Source organism: Thyridium curvatum, assembly GCF_004353045.1.
Source record: "Thyridium curvatum strain D216 chromosome Unknown NODE_63_length_253891_cov_75.696892, whole genome shotgun sequence".
In the NCBI taxonomy this organism is placed as follows: Eukaryota; Fungi; Ascomycota; class Sordariomycetes; order Thyridiales; family Thyridiaceae; genus Thyridium; species Thyridium curvatum.
In genome coordinates this window covers 64,918-82,290 of record NW_022156818.1, presented here as the reverse complement: position 1 = coordinate 82,290, position 17,373 = coordinate 64,918, and the positions used below count along the sequence as shown (strand labels likewise).

Genomic DNA, 17,373 nt, shown 5'->3' with positions numbered 1-17,373 from the left:
TGGGTAGACAAGTCCTTCTGTTAGCAGTCCGTCAACTAATCTGACCCTCCCTTGGTCGGGCAGAGAACCCCCCAGCCTGTGTTTGCTTGTGTGATCTAGTTCCCGCGGAAGGGCAAGCTACCCGCGGCAATGAGTGACGGAGAAGTCTTCCCAAAAGCTCGAGAGTTAGTCTTGAGCTAGTCTCCTCCCCACACATCATCTTAAATCCCCGCAACCTTTGGAGATGACTCCCCGCAATCCATGGTCAGGAATCCATTTCTGTAAATGAGATAAAGACGCGCAAAAGTCGGTTCCTGGGATGTCCATGGCTTCCAAACTTACCTCGTTGTAAGAAGCCACTCAAGCGCAAACTTCAGAGCAGCAGGGTCTTGTCCTGTCTCCAGAAACCTGCTGTTATAATGCGATCCTCACGTCTAAACATTGAGCTCGGGGTTGAGGCCCCTCGTGCTGTCTACAACTGGCGGGTCTATGCTCTGGCATTGGTCAGCAGCATGGGCGCAGTTATGTTTGGGTATGACCTCGGCTTTATTGGGACAGCTATCGAGCTTGAATCATTCAAAGAGTATGTAGTGGCCTGTCTTCCCTGGTTGGACAGAAGCTGACCCTTCGCCACGCAAAGAGACTTTGGGCTTCTCCGCGCCAGCCCTTCGAGAAAGTCAGCCTTCTCCTCCAATGTCGTATCTCTCCTTCAAGCTGGATGTATTGTCGGCTCTCTGGCGGCTGGCCCGTTCAGTGATAAGTTTGGTCGTCTTCTCAGCCTTTTTTTGACAGCCCTCTTCTACAATGTCGGCTCTGCCATCCAAACCGCTGCTCATGGGTCCGAGGCTCTCATGCTTGTTGGACGCGGCATTGGCGGCATTGGCGTTGGCGCTGCTAGCATGCTTGTTCCCCTATATGTTGCAGAGGCATCCCCGCCAAACATTCGCGGTCGTCTCGTGGGAATTTATGAGGTTGGAGTGTCCATGGGGACCATGATTGGGTTCTGGATCAACTATGGGCTTGACAGAAATCTACCATCGAACTCGGCCCAGTGGATGATTAGCTTTGCAGTCCAATTGGTTCCTGGAGGCCTGTTGATGATTGGCATCTTCCTGATTCCAGAGTCACCAAGGTATTTACTCGCACATCAAATGCCACAAAGTGCAGAGTTCTCATGGTTCCACTAACCGAGTTCAAGATGGCTTGCAAGAAAGAAGGGCCGCGAGGCGTGTGTCGAGGTTCTTCAGCGGGTTCGAAACATCGCGGCCGATCATCCATATCTGGTGGAAGAGGTTCACAGTATCTTCCAGCAACTTGAGCATGAAGAGGCCCTCACGGAAGGGAACGGGGTCAAATCCATTCTTAAAGAGATGTTCGGGCCAGGTAATAGGAAACGATTGGGTATCGGTTCTTTAATGTTCATATTCATGCAAATGGTTAGGAACCAAACCCCTGTGCTCTCACGTTGATCAAACTTACTAACATCGGCATTCACTCAAAGGCGGGCTCTAATGCTATTAACTACTATTCCCCAGCTATATTTCGCAGTATCGGTCTCACTGGTGGCAACACGGCATTATTTGCGACCGGCGTGTACGGTCTGGTTCGATTCGTTGCTATCTTAGTCTCGATGTTAATTGTGGTCGATCGCTTTGGTCGGACAAGGACTCTAATGGCGGGAAGTGCGATCATGGTATGTCTTTCTGCCACCAATGTACTATGAACCTTTCAAATTCTGACCGTGACAACCTCAGGGCTACGCAATGTGGTTCATTGGAGCCTACGCCAAAGTTGCAAATCCGCCCACCAAGGGAGCTACAAGCATCACACCCGGCGGCTACGCTGCTGTAGTACATATATACATTTACGCAGTTGGCTGGTGCTTCTCATGGGCGGGCATCCCTTGGATCTACGCGGCAGAGATCTTCCCAACGCGTATAAGGTCGGCTTGTGTTTCGTTTTGCGTGGCCATTCACTGGATCATGAACTTCGTTATCGCACGCAGTGTTCCCTACATGATCACGAACATTACCTTTGGCACATACTTTCTCTTCGCCGCATTCATGACGGTCGCTATTCCTTGGGTCTATTTCTTTGTCCCAGAAACTCGGAATATCAGCCTGGAGGACATGGATGAATTGTTCGGTGGCCAACCAGTGGACCACTTGTACAATGAGAGCAAGGGAGAAACTATGGACAGAGAGACGTCTGGAGTGGACCATGTAGAAAGGCCTTGTGTTTCCCCTTAATTTCAGAGATCTATGCCAAAATAAGCACGACTTTAATAGTATTTTGAACTTAAAATCACTAGCGAGGCCAATGTCAGGCAGATATGTCAATACCTTTGACAGACAGTGGTCTCTTACCAAGTAAATTCTTGGTATAGATGAATGAAGCTGGTGTTCATGCAGACGCCAAGTTGGACAACTTCGCAGGAGTGTCAACCTTGAAGTTACATTCAAGGCACACACACTCCTGAGTCTTTTTCTGTATGTGCTTCTGAACAAACTGACAAAATTGAAAGTACTCAATGCCTAGAAGTACACATCTCCTGCAAACAAGCGTCTTGCTGTTCTAGATATAGTACACCTCTCTATTTCCACCCTTGGTCCGCTAGCTTCAGTTTGCGTCCTTGTCAGAACCTCTACATTCAACATACCGGCGGGATGCTTGATTTTGACTGTATAAGTTGTATGAGCGGAGTCAATTCGGAAATCTGATGCCGTCGACCCAGCTTCGCCTGCCCACACTGGACTAGGGGTCCGAGATGGCGTCGGAGGCAGTTCTTGTTTGCCAAGGACATAGCCATGTCTAGCCAAGCTGTAGGGAATCGTGCCGGGAAGGCAGACGCCAGCGCTGATACAGACAGCACCCGTGAGCTGCAGCGAGGGGTGAGGTTTGCCCATGCTGAATGAACGAACTGTGATATCGGTACTGGAGTCTGCATGCTTGGCCTCCCCATTCCCCCATATAAAGGCGATCTTAGGGGTCCCGCGAACCAGGGCCGCAGCACTGAGCGAGTTTGCGAGACCCATGCGCACGGCGCCCTCACAGCGGATAGACTCGACTGCTGCTAGGAACGAAATGTCGTCACGAGCCGGTTCCTGCATCTCCGAAGGTAGAGATGATGCGTCGACCAGGATGAACGGGTTCGCCACGTCTAGCATGGTAGCTTTCACCATCGACTGTGCCGTACTGTCGCCGACAAGGCCTCTCACCGCCAGAGTGTCCCACCCGTTGCCTGTCGGGAGCAGTTGATCGGTCATGCTGCCAGCAGGATCTACGAATGCGACCTTGACTTCGCTGCCTGTGATCCCCTGCAGCCCTGGCATGGCGTAGTCGCCGTCCTCTCGGAAATCGCCACTCTCGTCAACTTGTAGGGTTTCGACGATGACTCTATTTGTGTTTGTGTTGAAAACCCGAATATCGACCTAAACTCGACAGTGAGCTTGGCTATCGATACGACATAGACAGGCTAAAAAAGCTTACCGTCTTTTCGCCTTTGCGGGGCCGCTTGACAAGTCCTTGCTGAAGTGCGAACGGGCCAACACCTGACGCCATGTTCCCACAGTTTCCAGTGACGTCTACCTTGCCTCCACCGACAGATACTTGAACAAAAGTGTAGTCCACATCGATGCCGTCTCTTTCTGAGATACCAACTACTGCGACTTTGGATGTTGTAGAGGTGGCACCCCCAACACCATTGAGCTGCCGAGGATCGGCTCCCATGGCAGCAATAAGAGGCTGGGCCCATTGTGAAAGATCTTTCGGTAAGTGCTCCCGCTGTATAAAAAGGCCTTTGGAAGTGCCTGCACGCATCCAGACCGCTGGTAGTTTTTGCTTGGCCATGTTGAGTACCGTAGGGCATTCAATCGGATGTTTTCTGCGACTGAAGCATGGATAGTGCAGAGAGCAGAAAGTGTAGCATTTCTCTCAATGCGTCTTTTGTATATTGTTCCTAGATAGATTAAAGTATCCCTCCCTTCTACAACATCGAATTATCCTTGCTGCAGACCATCTCAGGGATTCGTCCGAAGGATGTGGCGTGATGCCGTGGCCTGCGACTAGATCGACGGGAATGCTCGATATAGGACCTATCTTGGATAGTACCCACGGCACCACCGTCATCCCTCTGGTACCGAATTTAGTTGTGGTCCGTGTCGGAATGTGGCCGAGTTGTCAAGATTGTCCGGAATGACTGACAGTGGAACCGATGAAACTCCCTTCCTGCGCAGTTTATGAACCGAACTCGCTCCCGCGGGAAGCCGTGGACGGATAGCCAGCCTCGCTTCCCGCGGAATCAACAGCTCTTATGCTCTTAACTACTAATGGGGCTTTTCAATTTAAAGGGCCCTGTTAAAACCGCCAAATCCGTACACATTATATAAAAGAAGAGAATTTACACTTCCGATTGGACACTTGCTAAGAACACCAACGCTATTTTCACAACGTGTTCTCGACTGAGGAGGCCAGCGCAAGGAGAGCCCGTCGAAGAGGAATGGCTACATGACTGCGACGGTCTGAAAAGTGATGGTTAACATCAGTATTGCTGTTTGGAAGCTTGGCAGGATGTAGCTAGGAACCTCAACTGTGGTCGTATTGTGCAGTATCCCGTATGGTGTGCGGCAATGGTCTCTTGCTTCGAGCATGCAGATGGTTTGGTGCATCGACTGCAACAGGTCCCGATTGACCTGGGGGCCAGTCGTGTGGTTGGAGCACCGAAGCAGTCATACAGAGGACCGTTATACGAACCAAACTCCACTCATCATGATATTAAATCCAGGGCTTAGAAAGAAGTTTGCATTTCCGTTGTAGGAGCCCACATGTCCAGAAACAGGCGCTCGCTGGTGATAACGTCTGCCCTCAACATGGCGTTTTTGAAGCAAACCCCAATCGTCAGGAACCCGAAAGACAAAGCCAGATTCTTATTGAAGATGACTTAGTTGTATTCTGATAAAATGGCTACGGGGCGGTGAGTCTCTCCTGGTGGTATGGCAAACGGTATGCGAAGGACCGAGTTGTCACTGGTGTTCGAACATCTCCCTTGGATCTTGCGACGCATGATAGGAGAATAACCCACCTGTTTGATCATTTCTGCGATGCTTCAGGTGGAAATGGTGCTGGAGATCTTCGGCGCAGCTGACTGTCGGCTTCTGATTTGGCTGAGACAACATGGAGTGCAAATCTCTGGCTCCCTCTCGACAACCTACGCATTACATCGATTGCCAGTTGAGAGGTTGAAAACTCTCCAGTCCATTGAATCCAAAAAGCAAATCGTCCACCGAGGCTGGTTCCACCGTCATGGCCGTGTCCGGATCCTGCCAGGTTGGCATTTGAGAGGCGTAATAATCTTGGGGCATCAGCTCGGAGCCATACTGCAAGGGCTGCGCTCTTAGAAGACCGGATTCACCTGGGCCTTGGACCAAAGAATCATTTTGCTGCAACGTAGGGAGTCCCTGACGCTGACTGGTTGGATTTGATTGTCCATATTGCTCCCCAGCGGCTCGAACAAAGCTTTGGATGATCTCGTCAATGTGTAGCCAGTCGTTGCTCGGCGATTCAGAGGGCAGGTCTTCCCGGCTTGTTGCTGTTCCCTGGCCGGCCCTAGATGCGAAGGGGGTTGTAGAGTCTGCACTCGGAACAGCATTGGCAGAAGTCTTTTCGACATGAATGTTGAGCTCCTCGTCAGGTCCTGCTATTGAAACACCGAGGCGTTTCATCAGATTTCGAATGACAAGATTTGCTTTCCGGACGGCCCAATTTGTTTCCTGGTTCTCGCGAAAAACAGCAAGGCATGTCTCAAGGCTCCGATGCGCCTCTGACGCGTTTTCGCGTTTCGACGCAATGCGAGCATGAATGGTTGCGGCGACATATGTAGCATAAGAGATGAGATATGGGGCTCGTCGAACCGAGAATGCGCCATCGTAAGTGCGAAGAAGCGAGACAATGTCCGATGCAGCCGACGCACACTCAATAAACGAGTTGACCGCTACCGATCGGGCTATATTGAACAAGTGCCCATCCGCAACGAATGGGCGATGAAGCAGTATGATGAGTACGTGAAACATCGCGCTGCAATTCACTCATCAGCCTAGTCAAGCCGCAGAGTGGATCTAGACCTACTGTAAACTGAGAATATGAGGTGGAGGGCAAAGCCTCTCTTCAGTACTAGCATCGACCAAAAGGTGCTGCGGCAACGCCTTCTTCCAGCCCAAGAGCTTTGAGTGTAGGCTCTGTAGCATGGATGAGAGCTCTGATGGACTCCCATTGAAACTGCGCTCTGTATAGATATTGCTCAGGATGTCAGCCATCGCCACAGAAAGCTTGCATAAATGCTTGAAGGTTGAGACACTATAAGCCGGAGACCCGGAGTAGCGTTTGGGCTGGTCTGGGTGCGCAAACGGCGCCCAGTACTCAAACTCCTCGTAAGTGTCAAAGAAGTCCATCGGGACGAGCGCATCTGACTCGCGAAGACTCGCAGGCCGACCTTGGTAGAGGCTTTGGATCTTGTCAACAACAAAAGCCCCCCAGAAGACCCGCCTCCGGATCTCGATGTCCTCGTCAGAGAATCTTCGTACCCCAGCAGCGCTGGCCACATCAATATGCATTCCCAGGTCGATGATCATCCGAAATGCCAGACCTGAGTAGAGCCAGGCAGCATTGCGCTCATCTCCGAGTGCGAAGAGCGAGTTGGTCATAACTAACAGCGCTTGTATGGTTGTGATATCACTGCGGTCTAGTGACCCGCCGAGCAGTTCGCGCACTCGCTCGCGAAACTTCCAACCAGCGGTTCGAGGATCATTCGGGTCTTTCCTGACCTCCAATCGCGGACTGAATTTTGCAGACCCAAAGTAGATAGCATTAAGTAGGAGCTTGCTGAAGTAGGGCCCTCCACAGGCCATGTCCCGCATGAATGCTGGTCGATATGTGATGAGGAATGAATGGTGTTGCCTATTCCAATGGAGAGAGAGGAGATGCATGCCCAGGTCTGGATCAACGGAATCAAAGTCTAGCTTTCCTGAACGAAAGTTGAGCTCTTCAAGTTGACCTAAAGCAGTGATTTCAGCCTGCGGCCTTGTTGCGCCTTCGCGATAAATATTGGCTTACGCTGTTTTGCGGCTTCAGCTACGAGCCCCTTTTCGATCCACTCGTCTGACATGCGAGGCCGCGGATCACCGTGCTGCCTCTCTTGGGGATTCTCCTCAAAAAGGGCACTGGTGCGGCCATGGTAACTTGGAAGGCCGTTGGCGGAGAGTACAAGACGCGAGACTGGAGTGGTAGTGAGGCTTCCAGCATCGCGTGGTAGACTGCCTTCTTGTTGATTCCCGTCCGGAATTGCCACGGCGCTTGCTAGGCCGCTTTGGTCTTCCTCATTGCCGGTAAGACTGCAGATATCCGGACCTGTGCTCTGATCTGCGGGCGGCTTGGGAGACAAGCGTCTTCGGGGTTCATCTCTGCAGCGGTGGCTGGGCCGACTGCGCTGGGGTTTCGTGGGCGATTGCGACGGCTCGTTTATGGGCTCATAGACGCAGTCTTTGCCATAGGTCCTGCAGTTTGCGCACGCTGGTTGCTCATTGTTGCACTTGATCTGGCCCGGTTTCGTCAACGGATTTCCCTCCCGCGGGAGAGAGCCCAACAGTCCAATGCACGTGCATAACGCGCTCAGGGCCCGACATACCTTTCGTCGCCGGCAAAAAGTGCAAGCCTCCACGGCCCGTTTCCTGGGCCTTTTCGAACGGATAGAATCGTCCATTTGCAGTCTCGCGACACTCAATACGTGGCCACGGATAGGTTGATCTCGTCAAAGCGAACCACCCCCTCGCCAATTCATCCGTAGGCAAAGTCAAAAGATCCCTTGTGGAGCCTGCCCCAGTGTTTCGATGTTGGGCATCCTCCCGCGGAAGCGAGCGCCGGGCAGGATCCGCGTCACCCCAATAAGGGATAGTGGAGATTTCCGTGGGCTGGCTTTGCCGGCAAAAACTCCGACAGCACACCCGCGGCACATTTGCGGATCCAAGAAGTGCCGGTCCAGGCATCGGCCGAGCCTGGCTCCGTCCAATGCAGACTCAACGCGTTGACGAAGCCATATGACATCCTTGTGGCCGGTCGGTTGTAACCGCTTCGCACTGGTCTGGGCCTTTGCAAATGGTGATTGTGGGCCTTGCAGATTCAAAGCATCACCGCGGATAATCGATTGAGATCATGTCAACCGCCGAAATCACCAGCGATGGCCCTGAGGTCGCCTTGCACACCGCGGCTTCAAATTCCTCTCCACTTACAAAAAAGGCTCCCATACCGCCGGGGATCTCGCTGCTAGCAGGGGGTATTGCTGGAGGCGTCGAGGCGACTGTGACAGTAAGTCTACTCCCCTGAATGCAACGTGATGTTGAAGATAGTAAGGGCTGATTCTTGAAAAGTACCCGTTTGAGTACGCCAAAACGCGAGTCCAGCTTGGTCGTGAAGCTAGGAGCACAGGCCGGGCAAACCCGCTCACCGTTATCTCACAAGCATTGAGAAATGACGGCATCCGCTCGGTCTATACTGGATGCTCGACTTTGATCCTCGTGAGTTGCCGGGCAAGACCAGATAGACTCACGAGCAGCACCTTTCTGACTGACAAACTCATACACCAGGGCACCACGTTCAAAGCTGGTGTTCGATTCTTGTCATTTGACTCGATAAGGAACGCAATGGCTGATGACAAAGGCCGCCTGACTCCTGCTCGCGGGATTCTGGCTGGTATGACTGCGGGTTGTGTCGAGTCGGTTGTGGCGGTGACCCCAACAGAAAGAATCAAGACCGCTTTGTGAGATACATAAGAGCTCAGCTAGTTGTCCAGTGATATCCAACTAACGACCCGAGTAAGGATCGACGATGCAAATTCCGCCGCTAGGAGATATCGCGGAGGCCTGCACGCCACGGCCAGCATCTTCCGCGAGGCTGGTGTTTCGGAGCTCTACCGCGGGCTGTTGTCAACGACAATGAAGCAGTCGGCGACCTCGGCGGTGCGTATGGGCTCGTATAATGTGCTCAAAGAGTATTGTGCGAGTAGAGGTCTTCCAAAAAGCAGTGTTGTGACCTTTGGGATCGGCGCAATGGCCGGCATCATCACGGTCTACGCGACCCAGCCTTTTGACACTGTCAAAACTCGGTCACAGAGCGCACGCGGTGCAAGTATCTCTGAAGCATTCCGAATGATTATTATCGACAGCGGTATCAAAGGCTTCTGGTCTGGGTCCACCATGAGGCTCGGTCGGCTCGTATTTAGTGGTGGTATTGTTTTCACCGTCTATGAGAAGGTCGTCGCGTTGTTGAACATAGTATGACGCTGTAAGTTACGTGTATCTATCCAGGATTTTCGATGCATTTTGAGGTCGCTACTTCATGATTGAGTTAGTTCAGCTTCTACTCAAATGCATTGCAATGAAAGTCGATAACTCGGACAGGAATAGAACAACATTGGGAGCTTTTAGTTTTGTGCCTACCTAGGAATGCATTCTTCAGCAATACTGGCCATGTGGAGGAGAGGGCCTTAGTTTCAACATGTTTAACAGGTACTATCATTCATCTTCCTGGTAAATGCACGAGACGGATCCTTGGTAAGAGGGCCAAATATCGGCCCACCTGGCTCTATTGTAAGCCAATGGTGTGTGTGCACGCCTGGCCCACACCTCCAGGTCCCGGATTGCTCATAGCACCCTGCCTCCGTTATCGCTGAGTCCGCGCGGGGCGAGTGCGGAGGAGGTCCTGTGTCACAACCCTGCAATACTTCATCAGTCGCCTTCCAGAACACCGGGCAACTAACGCCATGGGAGCCTTCTACGAGACAATCCCGCAGTCGGTGCAGTCATGGATACTGGAACAGAAGATGTTCTGGGTCGCAACGGCCCCGCTGTCAGGCTCTGGCCACGTCAACGTGTCTCCTAAGGGAGGCGAATACTTTGGCCTTATCGATGAAAAGACCTTCTGGTACATGGAACTGACGGGCAGTGGCTGCGAGACCCTGGCGCATCTCTACGAGAGAGGTAACGGGAGAATCACCATCATGCTCTGTGCTTTTGAAGGTCCGCCAAAGATAGTTCGACTTTGGGGGAAAGGTAATCACCGGAGGTCCCTCTGCGGCCTGCTCAAAAGTCTGTCCAGACCATCTCGTATTGACAAGGACTATCAACAGGTCGCGTGCTGGAAAGCGAGTCGCCCGAGTTCAATGATTTTGTTTCCAATTTCAACATAGAGACAATTCCTGGAACGAGGTCAATCATCATTGTCGACGTTCACCAGGCCGGATCCTCCTGCGGTTTCTCCGTCCCAGTCTACGAGTTCAAGTCGCAAAGGGAAGTCCTCAACGACTACTTCAAGGCCAAGGAACGTAAATATAAGCAAGGTAACGAAAAGGAAAGCATGGATAGGTGAGTAGGCGGGCCCTGTCCTTCTCCCCAGAACTCCGTTAACCCTTGGATGGATAGATACTGGGCTCTGAAAAGTCAATTTAGCATGGATGGACTCGAAGCCATGAAGAGAGGCGTCGAGGTTGGTCGCCGAGAAAAGATTCAGCCCATGAAGAAAATGGTCGGGCCCAGAACTCCTCGAAACCAATACTCTCGGTCCCGGGTCCGGGGATCAGCGCTCGAAACCCTTGCCTTGGTTCTGGTGAGCTTTGCCATGGGCATCTTGATAGCCTTGTCTGCCAGCTCCGTGGTACCCATCATACCCGGTCTTGATAGGTTGTGGGCACTACCAAGTTGAGTGGGATAGATTGATCTGGACCCAACCATTCTCAGGGTCCCATGCCCAGGAGGCCCGGGAGCAGCTTTGGGATCGTAGATAGAGGTATCCTCTCTGCTTTCCGGTAGGGTTTGAAGCATGGCTTTCCAAGGAAATGACTATTTTACTACTTGAGTACTAAGCTAGGAGGGTACACCATGTTCGACTGATGAATTGTCAAACTTTGCGACTCCAGTAGTTTCAAGCCGCCGGCTTCCGTCCACACACTATACGCATCCGATAATAGCAATGAACATTGGGGTCGCGAATCTGCCGGCGCAAGAGCGCAATGTATGCCTGAATCTGCTCCTTCTCCCATCCAAACACGGTGCTGAACATCATCAAGACGTAGCCTATTGATGGCGATATTAGCTCGGTTACGGTGCCTACCGATCATCAGAGGTGCGCACCTTCAATGTCAGCCTCCAGTGCTGCGCGGCTGTACATCCCCATCTCCTTGTACTTCTTTTCTCTCGCCCAGGGACCAATAGGGCACTAACACGAGTCAGTAGTTAGGGCCGAGGTCCCATCTAGCAGGCCACAAAACGTACCTTGATGTCTTTGACAGCGATATCGGTGAAACCAGATTTCTCCATGCACTTCTGCTGGACGTCTTCATCAACGATGGTGAAGCTCCTGCCAAACTTCTTACCACCTTGGACGAATGCCTCGCTCCAGGTCTCCAGAGCCGAGCCTTCCTTGACACTGTCGTCATCCGACCGGGCAACGGAAGACATCTCAAAACTCTCAACCCAGCCGTCAGGCTTGCACGCAGCATATGCCTGATCGAACAAAGCCTGCCAATCAGAAATGGAGCCAAACAGGTAGCGCATATGAATATAGTCGAAGACATTGGAGCCAAAAGTCCAAGGCTGTCAGAGACAAAGGTGTTCATTAGCGCTCCGATCTCTGGTGGCTGGCATATAGGCCAGCACAGATATCACTCACCAGTGTGGCATCGTCGATCTCAAAGCGCAGATTTGGTGGAATCCAGGACGGCTGGATGGGTGAAATGTCGGTGCCGATTACCTCGGCATTAGGATACTCATCAGCGAAATCACTACATCCAAGTCGCTCTTGGTCAGAGTCAGTGGTTCCGAGGGTGTGAGGGCGGTGAGGGGATCTCGTTCCAGGTAACTGACATGGCCCAAATCCCCGTGCCCGTACCGACATCAAGTACTTTCTATGAGGGCTTTAGCGGTTTCTTGTGTGAGTACAAGGCAAGTCTTGACATGGTGCACATACCTGGACCGTGTCGCTGATCGGAGCCAGAAACAGTCTCCCGTCCAATGCCAAAGACAACAAGTGATTGCTTATTACAAAAGATATAAGTAAATGATTCATAGAATAGGATCATCCCGGTGTGCCGTTGACCGAAACCTACTTGATGTCCATGGAATCATTCTGTCTCTCATCATTCGGCCCCCTTTTTATGCCGGCACAAGAGTCAGCGTGTGGAAGGCCGGGACACCATGAGGACTTGCTTGCTCACCAGTACGATGCGTTCGTCTTGTTGCTATGAAATGTTCTCCCCTGTATGGTACGATACTCTAGAATCGACTCGCTCAGTGAGGCGGTAGACTCCTGTTTGTCACCGAAAGCACTATCTTGGTCAACGTCATGCTAGTCGCGGTGCAGGTGGTGAACCTGTCAGTCAATTGTGTCTTGATCCAGAGCGAGTCTAACCTCAAGCTCTCTTGGAGCTATGGACTTACCCCTTCATTTGCCGGCTCAGGCTCTAGAATGCCAGAAGTGGCTGACGGCGCGGACGCACCAGCTGAAACAAGTTCGGCTGGTGCCGGCGCCGGCGCTGGTGTTTCCGTTGGCGCCGGCGCTGGCGCCGTCGTGGGTGCACTAGGCGGTGCTTTATCGGACATTGCTACTATGGCAGTGCTACAGAACCTGTGTCAGATCGCCTTAGTGGTTGCCAAAGGCCTGAAACGGAACCCTGGAGATCAAAATCGATACGTCGAACTTGGCTGGTGGTGTTGCACGATCGAGGTCACACCACGCACACAACAAGGATCTTCGGGGATGAGGGAATTTTCACATGATACCCCGCGCGCGCTTCACCGCCAAGCAAGATTGATCTTTGAGTGGAGAGCCGCCAATACCTACCCTTGCCAGCCAAACCGGATCTCGAGACGAATCGAGTTAAGCGCCATGCCTCGACGCCGCGAGATGTCGATAGGTGTTATCAAGGATTCTAAGACGAGATACCTAGACTGGCAAAGCTCCAGATTTTTCCCTACCTACTCTGCCCTGAAGGAAGAGTACATCTCAGATCCCATGATATCAACAAGTCAACTTCAATTTCTCCAAACGGTCTTCTCTCGGCAGTATGGTCTAATCGCCTCTGACCTGATTGTTGACCCAAGTCCCCCACCCCAAACCACACCGGTGCCCAACTAAATGACCACACTCTACATGGATTTTCAAACACATCCTTTCACCCCCCTCATCGCCGCTCAGCCATGCTCCCCAGTACTGACAACAGATGAAGGGTTGGTGGTTAATATTGCAAGTCAGGTCATCGTTATCTGTAAGGTCTAGAACCAAGTAGTCGGCATGCGAACCGATGAGAAGTGCGTTCTTGGCATGATAGGATGCCCATCGCCATTGTTCTCGAGTTGTCGGTGCTTGAGCCCGGGGTAAAACTTGCAAGCGCCCCCCTGCAGGATGCTTACAGTGCAGCGGGCAGGTTGGCTCGCTGTTATCCTCTGTGCTCATTGTAGCCAACAGCTAATCTGCCATTGTAAGCAACAAACCGAGGCTTGGTGGTGGTGGTGTTCTCGTGGAACTCGAGGATCCTCAGCGCCAAGTCCTGCAATCTGCAAACAACGCAAACTTGCATTGTCCCATGCATACGGCCAGGGCTAGAAGGACATGCCTTTGCTGCAGGAATAACCAGATGCGACAACTGGCCGACAGCAACCACTTGGTGGCTTGCCCTGTCCCCAATCGGCCGCAGAAAAAATGCTCTGGTCAATACGTAGACGTGGGGGTCAAGGTTGACCTAGGGCCTGTGAATCAATTGGCCACGGCAAGAGATTTCATACCGCCGATGGATTCGTTTCAAAGCATGACAGGGTCGCTTATCAACCCCCAAAGTCGAGCATACTTGTACTGGATCGGCCAATTTCTGTGTTGCTTCCACAGACTTCGAGACCCCAGTGGTGGTTGCTTTTGTCTCCCTTGGCGAACCGACACTTGCTTCTGTTCTGCAACCCTGTCTTCCACGGAGCACGAAACTGAGGCCAAAAAGGCGCACATTCGGAGCTTGAGGCTCGATTCCTTGAAGATCGCCGTGTTCACGTTAACGTTAGGGCCTCCATCACAGCAGCCTGGCTGTGCCAGTCAGCCTGCTCGACTTTCGGTACCGGACTCTGACCTTTTCTAGAAGAAATAGACAATGACAATCCAGGCTTAATTCCACCAAGACCAAGTTTCCATTAACAGTAGGTTGTGAAAAGGTGGGCCTCAAGGTTGATCTTACCAAAAGGAGACTCTCCCGTTCATCCAGGACAGGTTGGAGCAAAGCTGAAAGATGTGTTGCGCACAGGGAATGCACACAACCTGTGGGCTCCCCAATTACGAATCAGAATCCCCAGTTTTCTGACGTGAACTCTTCTCATCGAGCAGGAAAACGAGATGTCATCCCCCAAGGCCGGATCTGTCACAAAACATCTTAATAATTCTTGGTCGACCGAAAAAAGTATTGCTGTAGAAGAAACACACTTTCGCGTCCCGAAAGCTATCCTCTGTGCCTTGCATACATATCGCGGGATGAGAGGTATTATTTAACAACTTCTTGCCTTTGGGCTTTTGGATGTGGGCTGTTGCTGCTGAATAGGCGGGTCTGCAGAGGTCAAGAAGAGAAATTAGAACAGCATGGTAAGCCTCTTACGTAGTAGATAGACAACTTGGTATGAACCCCGGCTCTATGTCGCGAATCAGGAAGATCTATTGCAGTGCGAAAGCTAGCCAAGGGTGCTGATCACAGTGCTATGCTATGTTATGAACGACGCCTCGGCGATCGCCTACGTAAGTCGGGCGCAACTGATGGAGAGACTGGCCCTGCATCGGGAGCGCTCCAACCCAGCCCTGGAGCATCCATTGGACTGCTGTGTGACCGCTCTACCTCTACTGTGCTGTTACGTTCTGTACTTGACCAGTTTTCTGTATGTCAGCGCAAGCCACGCTACCTACCTAATTCGGACTGCCCCAGCGATTCCTAGCTTGGCTGATCATCATATCCAGCGAATGGAGGGCTTGCACAAGGCCGGGCTACCCTGGTTGCACCTCAGCTCTGGCTCCAGACCCTGTGCATGAGTAATGTGGGGGTTTCTTTGTTTTATTTTGTGATTGAGGCGTCTCTTCTTGCATGCATGACACCTGCAGGTTGCGGCCCGCGGCCTGCTAGCGCTCAGACCAGATGGACACCACCTGTGCCGCCATCCTGTGAAGTAGGTACATTTGACCTGTGCCAGTACGACTGCCGAGCCTGATTGCACTGCGCCTACACTGATCCCACCACCTCGCCTCGTACTTGTACATTTGTCTAGTATGCCGTAGACCTAGTCAGCAACACATGTTCTCAGAAGACCCAGCTCCGCAAGCCTCTGGTCGAGTGAACAGATTTCGCAGCTGGGGGGAGGCAATAGAGACGGCTTTTATAAACGTTGACCATTAGAACGGATCTCATAGACTCTTCTCTTATGCCGATATTGTACTTGCATAGTTGCCTGCAAGCCTAGTGGTGTGGGATACCGTGCAAGAGGGATATGGGTATGGACTGTATCCATGGGCTGGGATCGACTCAGAAGAGATTACGGTTTTCTATGCAGAAGACGTCAACCTCACTCGCAGGTGCGCAATCGGGAAACGTAATAGAAAGTTGGTGGCCACTCTGGTCATAGAGTGGAACAGCACACCACTACATCATTTCTTTGGGAAGCAACCACACTGCGCTCGAATAGAGTGAATAAACATGTGTGTGTAGAGACATGACTGGATAGTACCTCTTCCCATGGATTTTGAAAAGCCGGCACACCCTTACCACTATTACAAGCAGGATATTGGCAGGAAATGATGTAACCCATGCTGGTGAGAGAGTACCCGAGTCAGTGTGAGGCTTCTACGGATATCTCTTAGTAGGAAATAAGCCAGAATATCCTGGCTGAACCTGGCTTATCCAGGTCATGAGGGATAAGGATATGCACTGGCTAAGCAGCCTCTGTCTCAGTCGGTGGCAATAATGGCCAATGATGGCCAATGAAAGATTTTACAAGGCTTGCATTCTGACTACCTTCTGCTTTCAATAGGAGTAATCCACTTAGGCTGCCACAATGCCAATGCAAACGGCTGCAGGAATTCAATAGCTCTTTCGTGTGTGACTCAAGAGCACATTCTGGCTCCTCATTTGAGCAATAATTGCGTCTATCTCAAGAACTGGCTTGAGGCGCAGTTGGTTGCCGACTAAGGCCACGATTAGCAACCACCAAACCCAGCCGAAGAACATCTGGGTACCTAGGCTTCGATATGTGCGACAGCTTCGGCCGAAAGGCCGCAATGGTCCGTCTCCGGGTAGTGTTGGGTCAAGACTGGGTATTGTACAACCCGACATGAATACAAGCTTGGACCTCGGGTGGTCCTACCCGATTACTACCTCCAAGGTCGGTAGTGATATGCCTCGGGTTCAAGATAGGCCAGATTACTGCCAAGGTTCAGGGTCCCATCAAGACAAGGTGTCATGTCAAGCCGTCGATGAAATTGGTACTGATCATCACATTGGCACTGATAGCATCGAGAAACCGACACGATTACCCCAGATGGCGTCGTATTGTCACTTTCGTAGACGCCGCCAGCACACCATCAATCCTGCAGATAACAACTTAATCTGAGTGTCATCCGCAGATATTGACTGAGACACTGCATGTACGACACCAGCCTCGCACAGATCAGTAATAGCAATGCCAATGAGAGGCCGGGAGAAGAAGTGTGCTGAGGAAACATTCTCTAATAGTGGATGCAGGAGCAGTAAGATACCTAATTGGCAGAATCTGGAGAGAATGGCGGAAATGTCTTGGCTACGTTGATGAAGGTGTGCCGGAGTAACCACCACGCAACTCCTCAAGGGTGCTTACCCCCAATATCATTCGCAGGGGGTAAAATTCAGAAGCTCGTAACCGTTATAGAGGGCCCTCTGCTAAAGGGACCAATGATATGGTAGAGGATGGTCAACCTACATCGTCAGCCCTGAGCTTCACTATCTCTTCCTCTTTCGGGGGCCAAATCTACCTCCAGTGGCAAACACGTTGTATTTACGTAAGTGAACTTGCCATGTCACTGCTAAAGAACCAGAGGGCAGGTGGCTTTTGTTGCGATGGTAATTTGGAGTGTGGACGGATCGAGCAAGTGAAGGTTCTCCGTATATAAAAGTCAGCCTCTTTTCATCATCATGTCTTGTGAAACATATCCATGTCCCTAAGAACTGTACTTGAACAAATCGAAGGCTTAAGCCAAGTCTCTCTATAGCGTTCAAAATTTTCCCACCTATTTATTCCAACTATCTTGCCTCAATTAGTATCCTTTTCTTTTATCCTCGCATCTCCTCTCTGGGTAATCAGT

General features: G+C 51.5%; 6 protein-coding genes across 6 annotated transcripts; 3 read left to right on the top strand and 3 right to left on the bottom strand.

The window, feature by feature from the left end:
- Positions 1–398: 398 nt before the first annotated feature.
- E0L32_009050 (uncharacterized protein) lies at positions 399–2,228 on the top strand (the record flags this gene model as incomplete). The annotated part of the gene is made up of 5 exons (XM_031143973.1): positions 399–562; positions 620–1,111; positions 1,178–1,362; positions 1,515–1,672; positions 1,734–2,228. 5 exons carry the CDS (start codon positions 399–401, stop codon positions 2,226–2,228), a joined length of 1,494 nt encoding a protein of 497 aa, XP_030991422.1.
- Positions 2,229–2,513: 285 nt separating this feature from the next.
- E0L32_009049 (uncharacterized protein) lies at positions 2,514–3,828 on the bottom strand (the record flags this gene model as incomplete). Its single annotated transcript, XM_031143972.1, has 3 exons — positions 2,514–2,530; positions 2,639–3,410; positions 3,469–3,828. 3 exons carry the CDS (start codon positions 3,826–3,828, stop codon positions 2,514–2,516), a joined length of 1,149 nt encoding a protein of 382 aa, XP_030991421.1.
- Positions 3,829–5,192: 1,364 nt separating this feature from the next.
- On the bottom strand, positions 5,193–8,073 carry E0L32_009048 (uncharacterized protein; the record flags this gene model as incomplete). The annotated part of the gene is made up of 4 exons (XM_031143971.1): positions 5,193–6,051; positions 6,103–7,027; positions 7,087–7,526; positions 7,961–8,073. The coding sequence occupies 4 exons, from the start codon at positions 8,071–8,073 to the stop codon at positions 5,193–5,195; spliced, it is 2,337 nt and encodes a 778-aa protein (XP_030991420.1).
- Positions 8,074–8,181: 108 nt separating this feature from the next.
- On the top strand, positions 8,182–9,305 carry E0L32_009047 (uncharacterized protein; the record flags this gene model as incomplete). The annotated part of the gene is made up of 4 exons (XM_031143970.1): positions 8,182–8,334; positions 8,397–8,543; positions 8,613–8,718; positions 8,842–9,305. The coding sequence occupies 4 exons, from the start codon at positions 8,182–8,184 to the stop codon at positions 9,303–9,305; spliced, it is 870 nt and encodes a 289-aa protein (XP_030991419.1).
- Positions 9,306–9,787: 482 nt separating this feature from the next.
- Positions 9,788–10,725, top strand: E0L32_009046 (uncharacterized protein; the record flags this gene model as incomplete). The annotated part of the gene is made up of 3 exons (XM_031143969.1): positions 9,788–10,076; positions 10,154–10,388; positions 10,446–10,725. 3 exons carry the CDS (start codon positions 9,788–9,790, stop codon positions 10,723–10,725), a joined length of 804 nt encoding a protein of 267 aa, XP_030991418.1.
- A 145-nt stretch (positions 10,726–10,870) lies between these two features.
- Positions 10,871–12,620, bottom strand: E0L32_009045 (uncharacterized protein; the record flags this gene model as incomplete). The annotated part of the gene is made up of 7 exons (XM_031143968.1): positions 10,871–10,909; positions 10,972–11,096; positions 11,154–11,238; positions 11,295–11,615; positions 11,692–11,819; positions 11,989–12,055; positions 12,459–12,620. The coding sequence occupies 7 exons, from the start codon at positions 12,618–12,620 to the stop codon at positions 10,871–10,873; spliced, it is 927 nt and encodes a 308-aa protein (XP_030991417.1).
- Between the last annotated feature and the right edge of the window lie 4,753 nt (positions 12,621–17,373).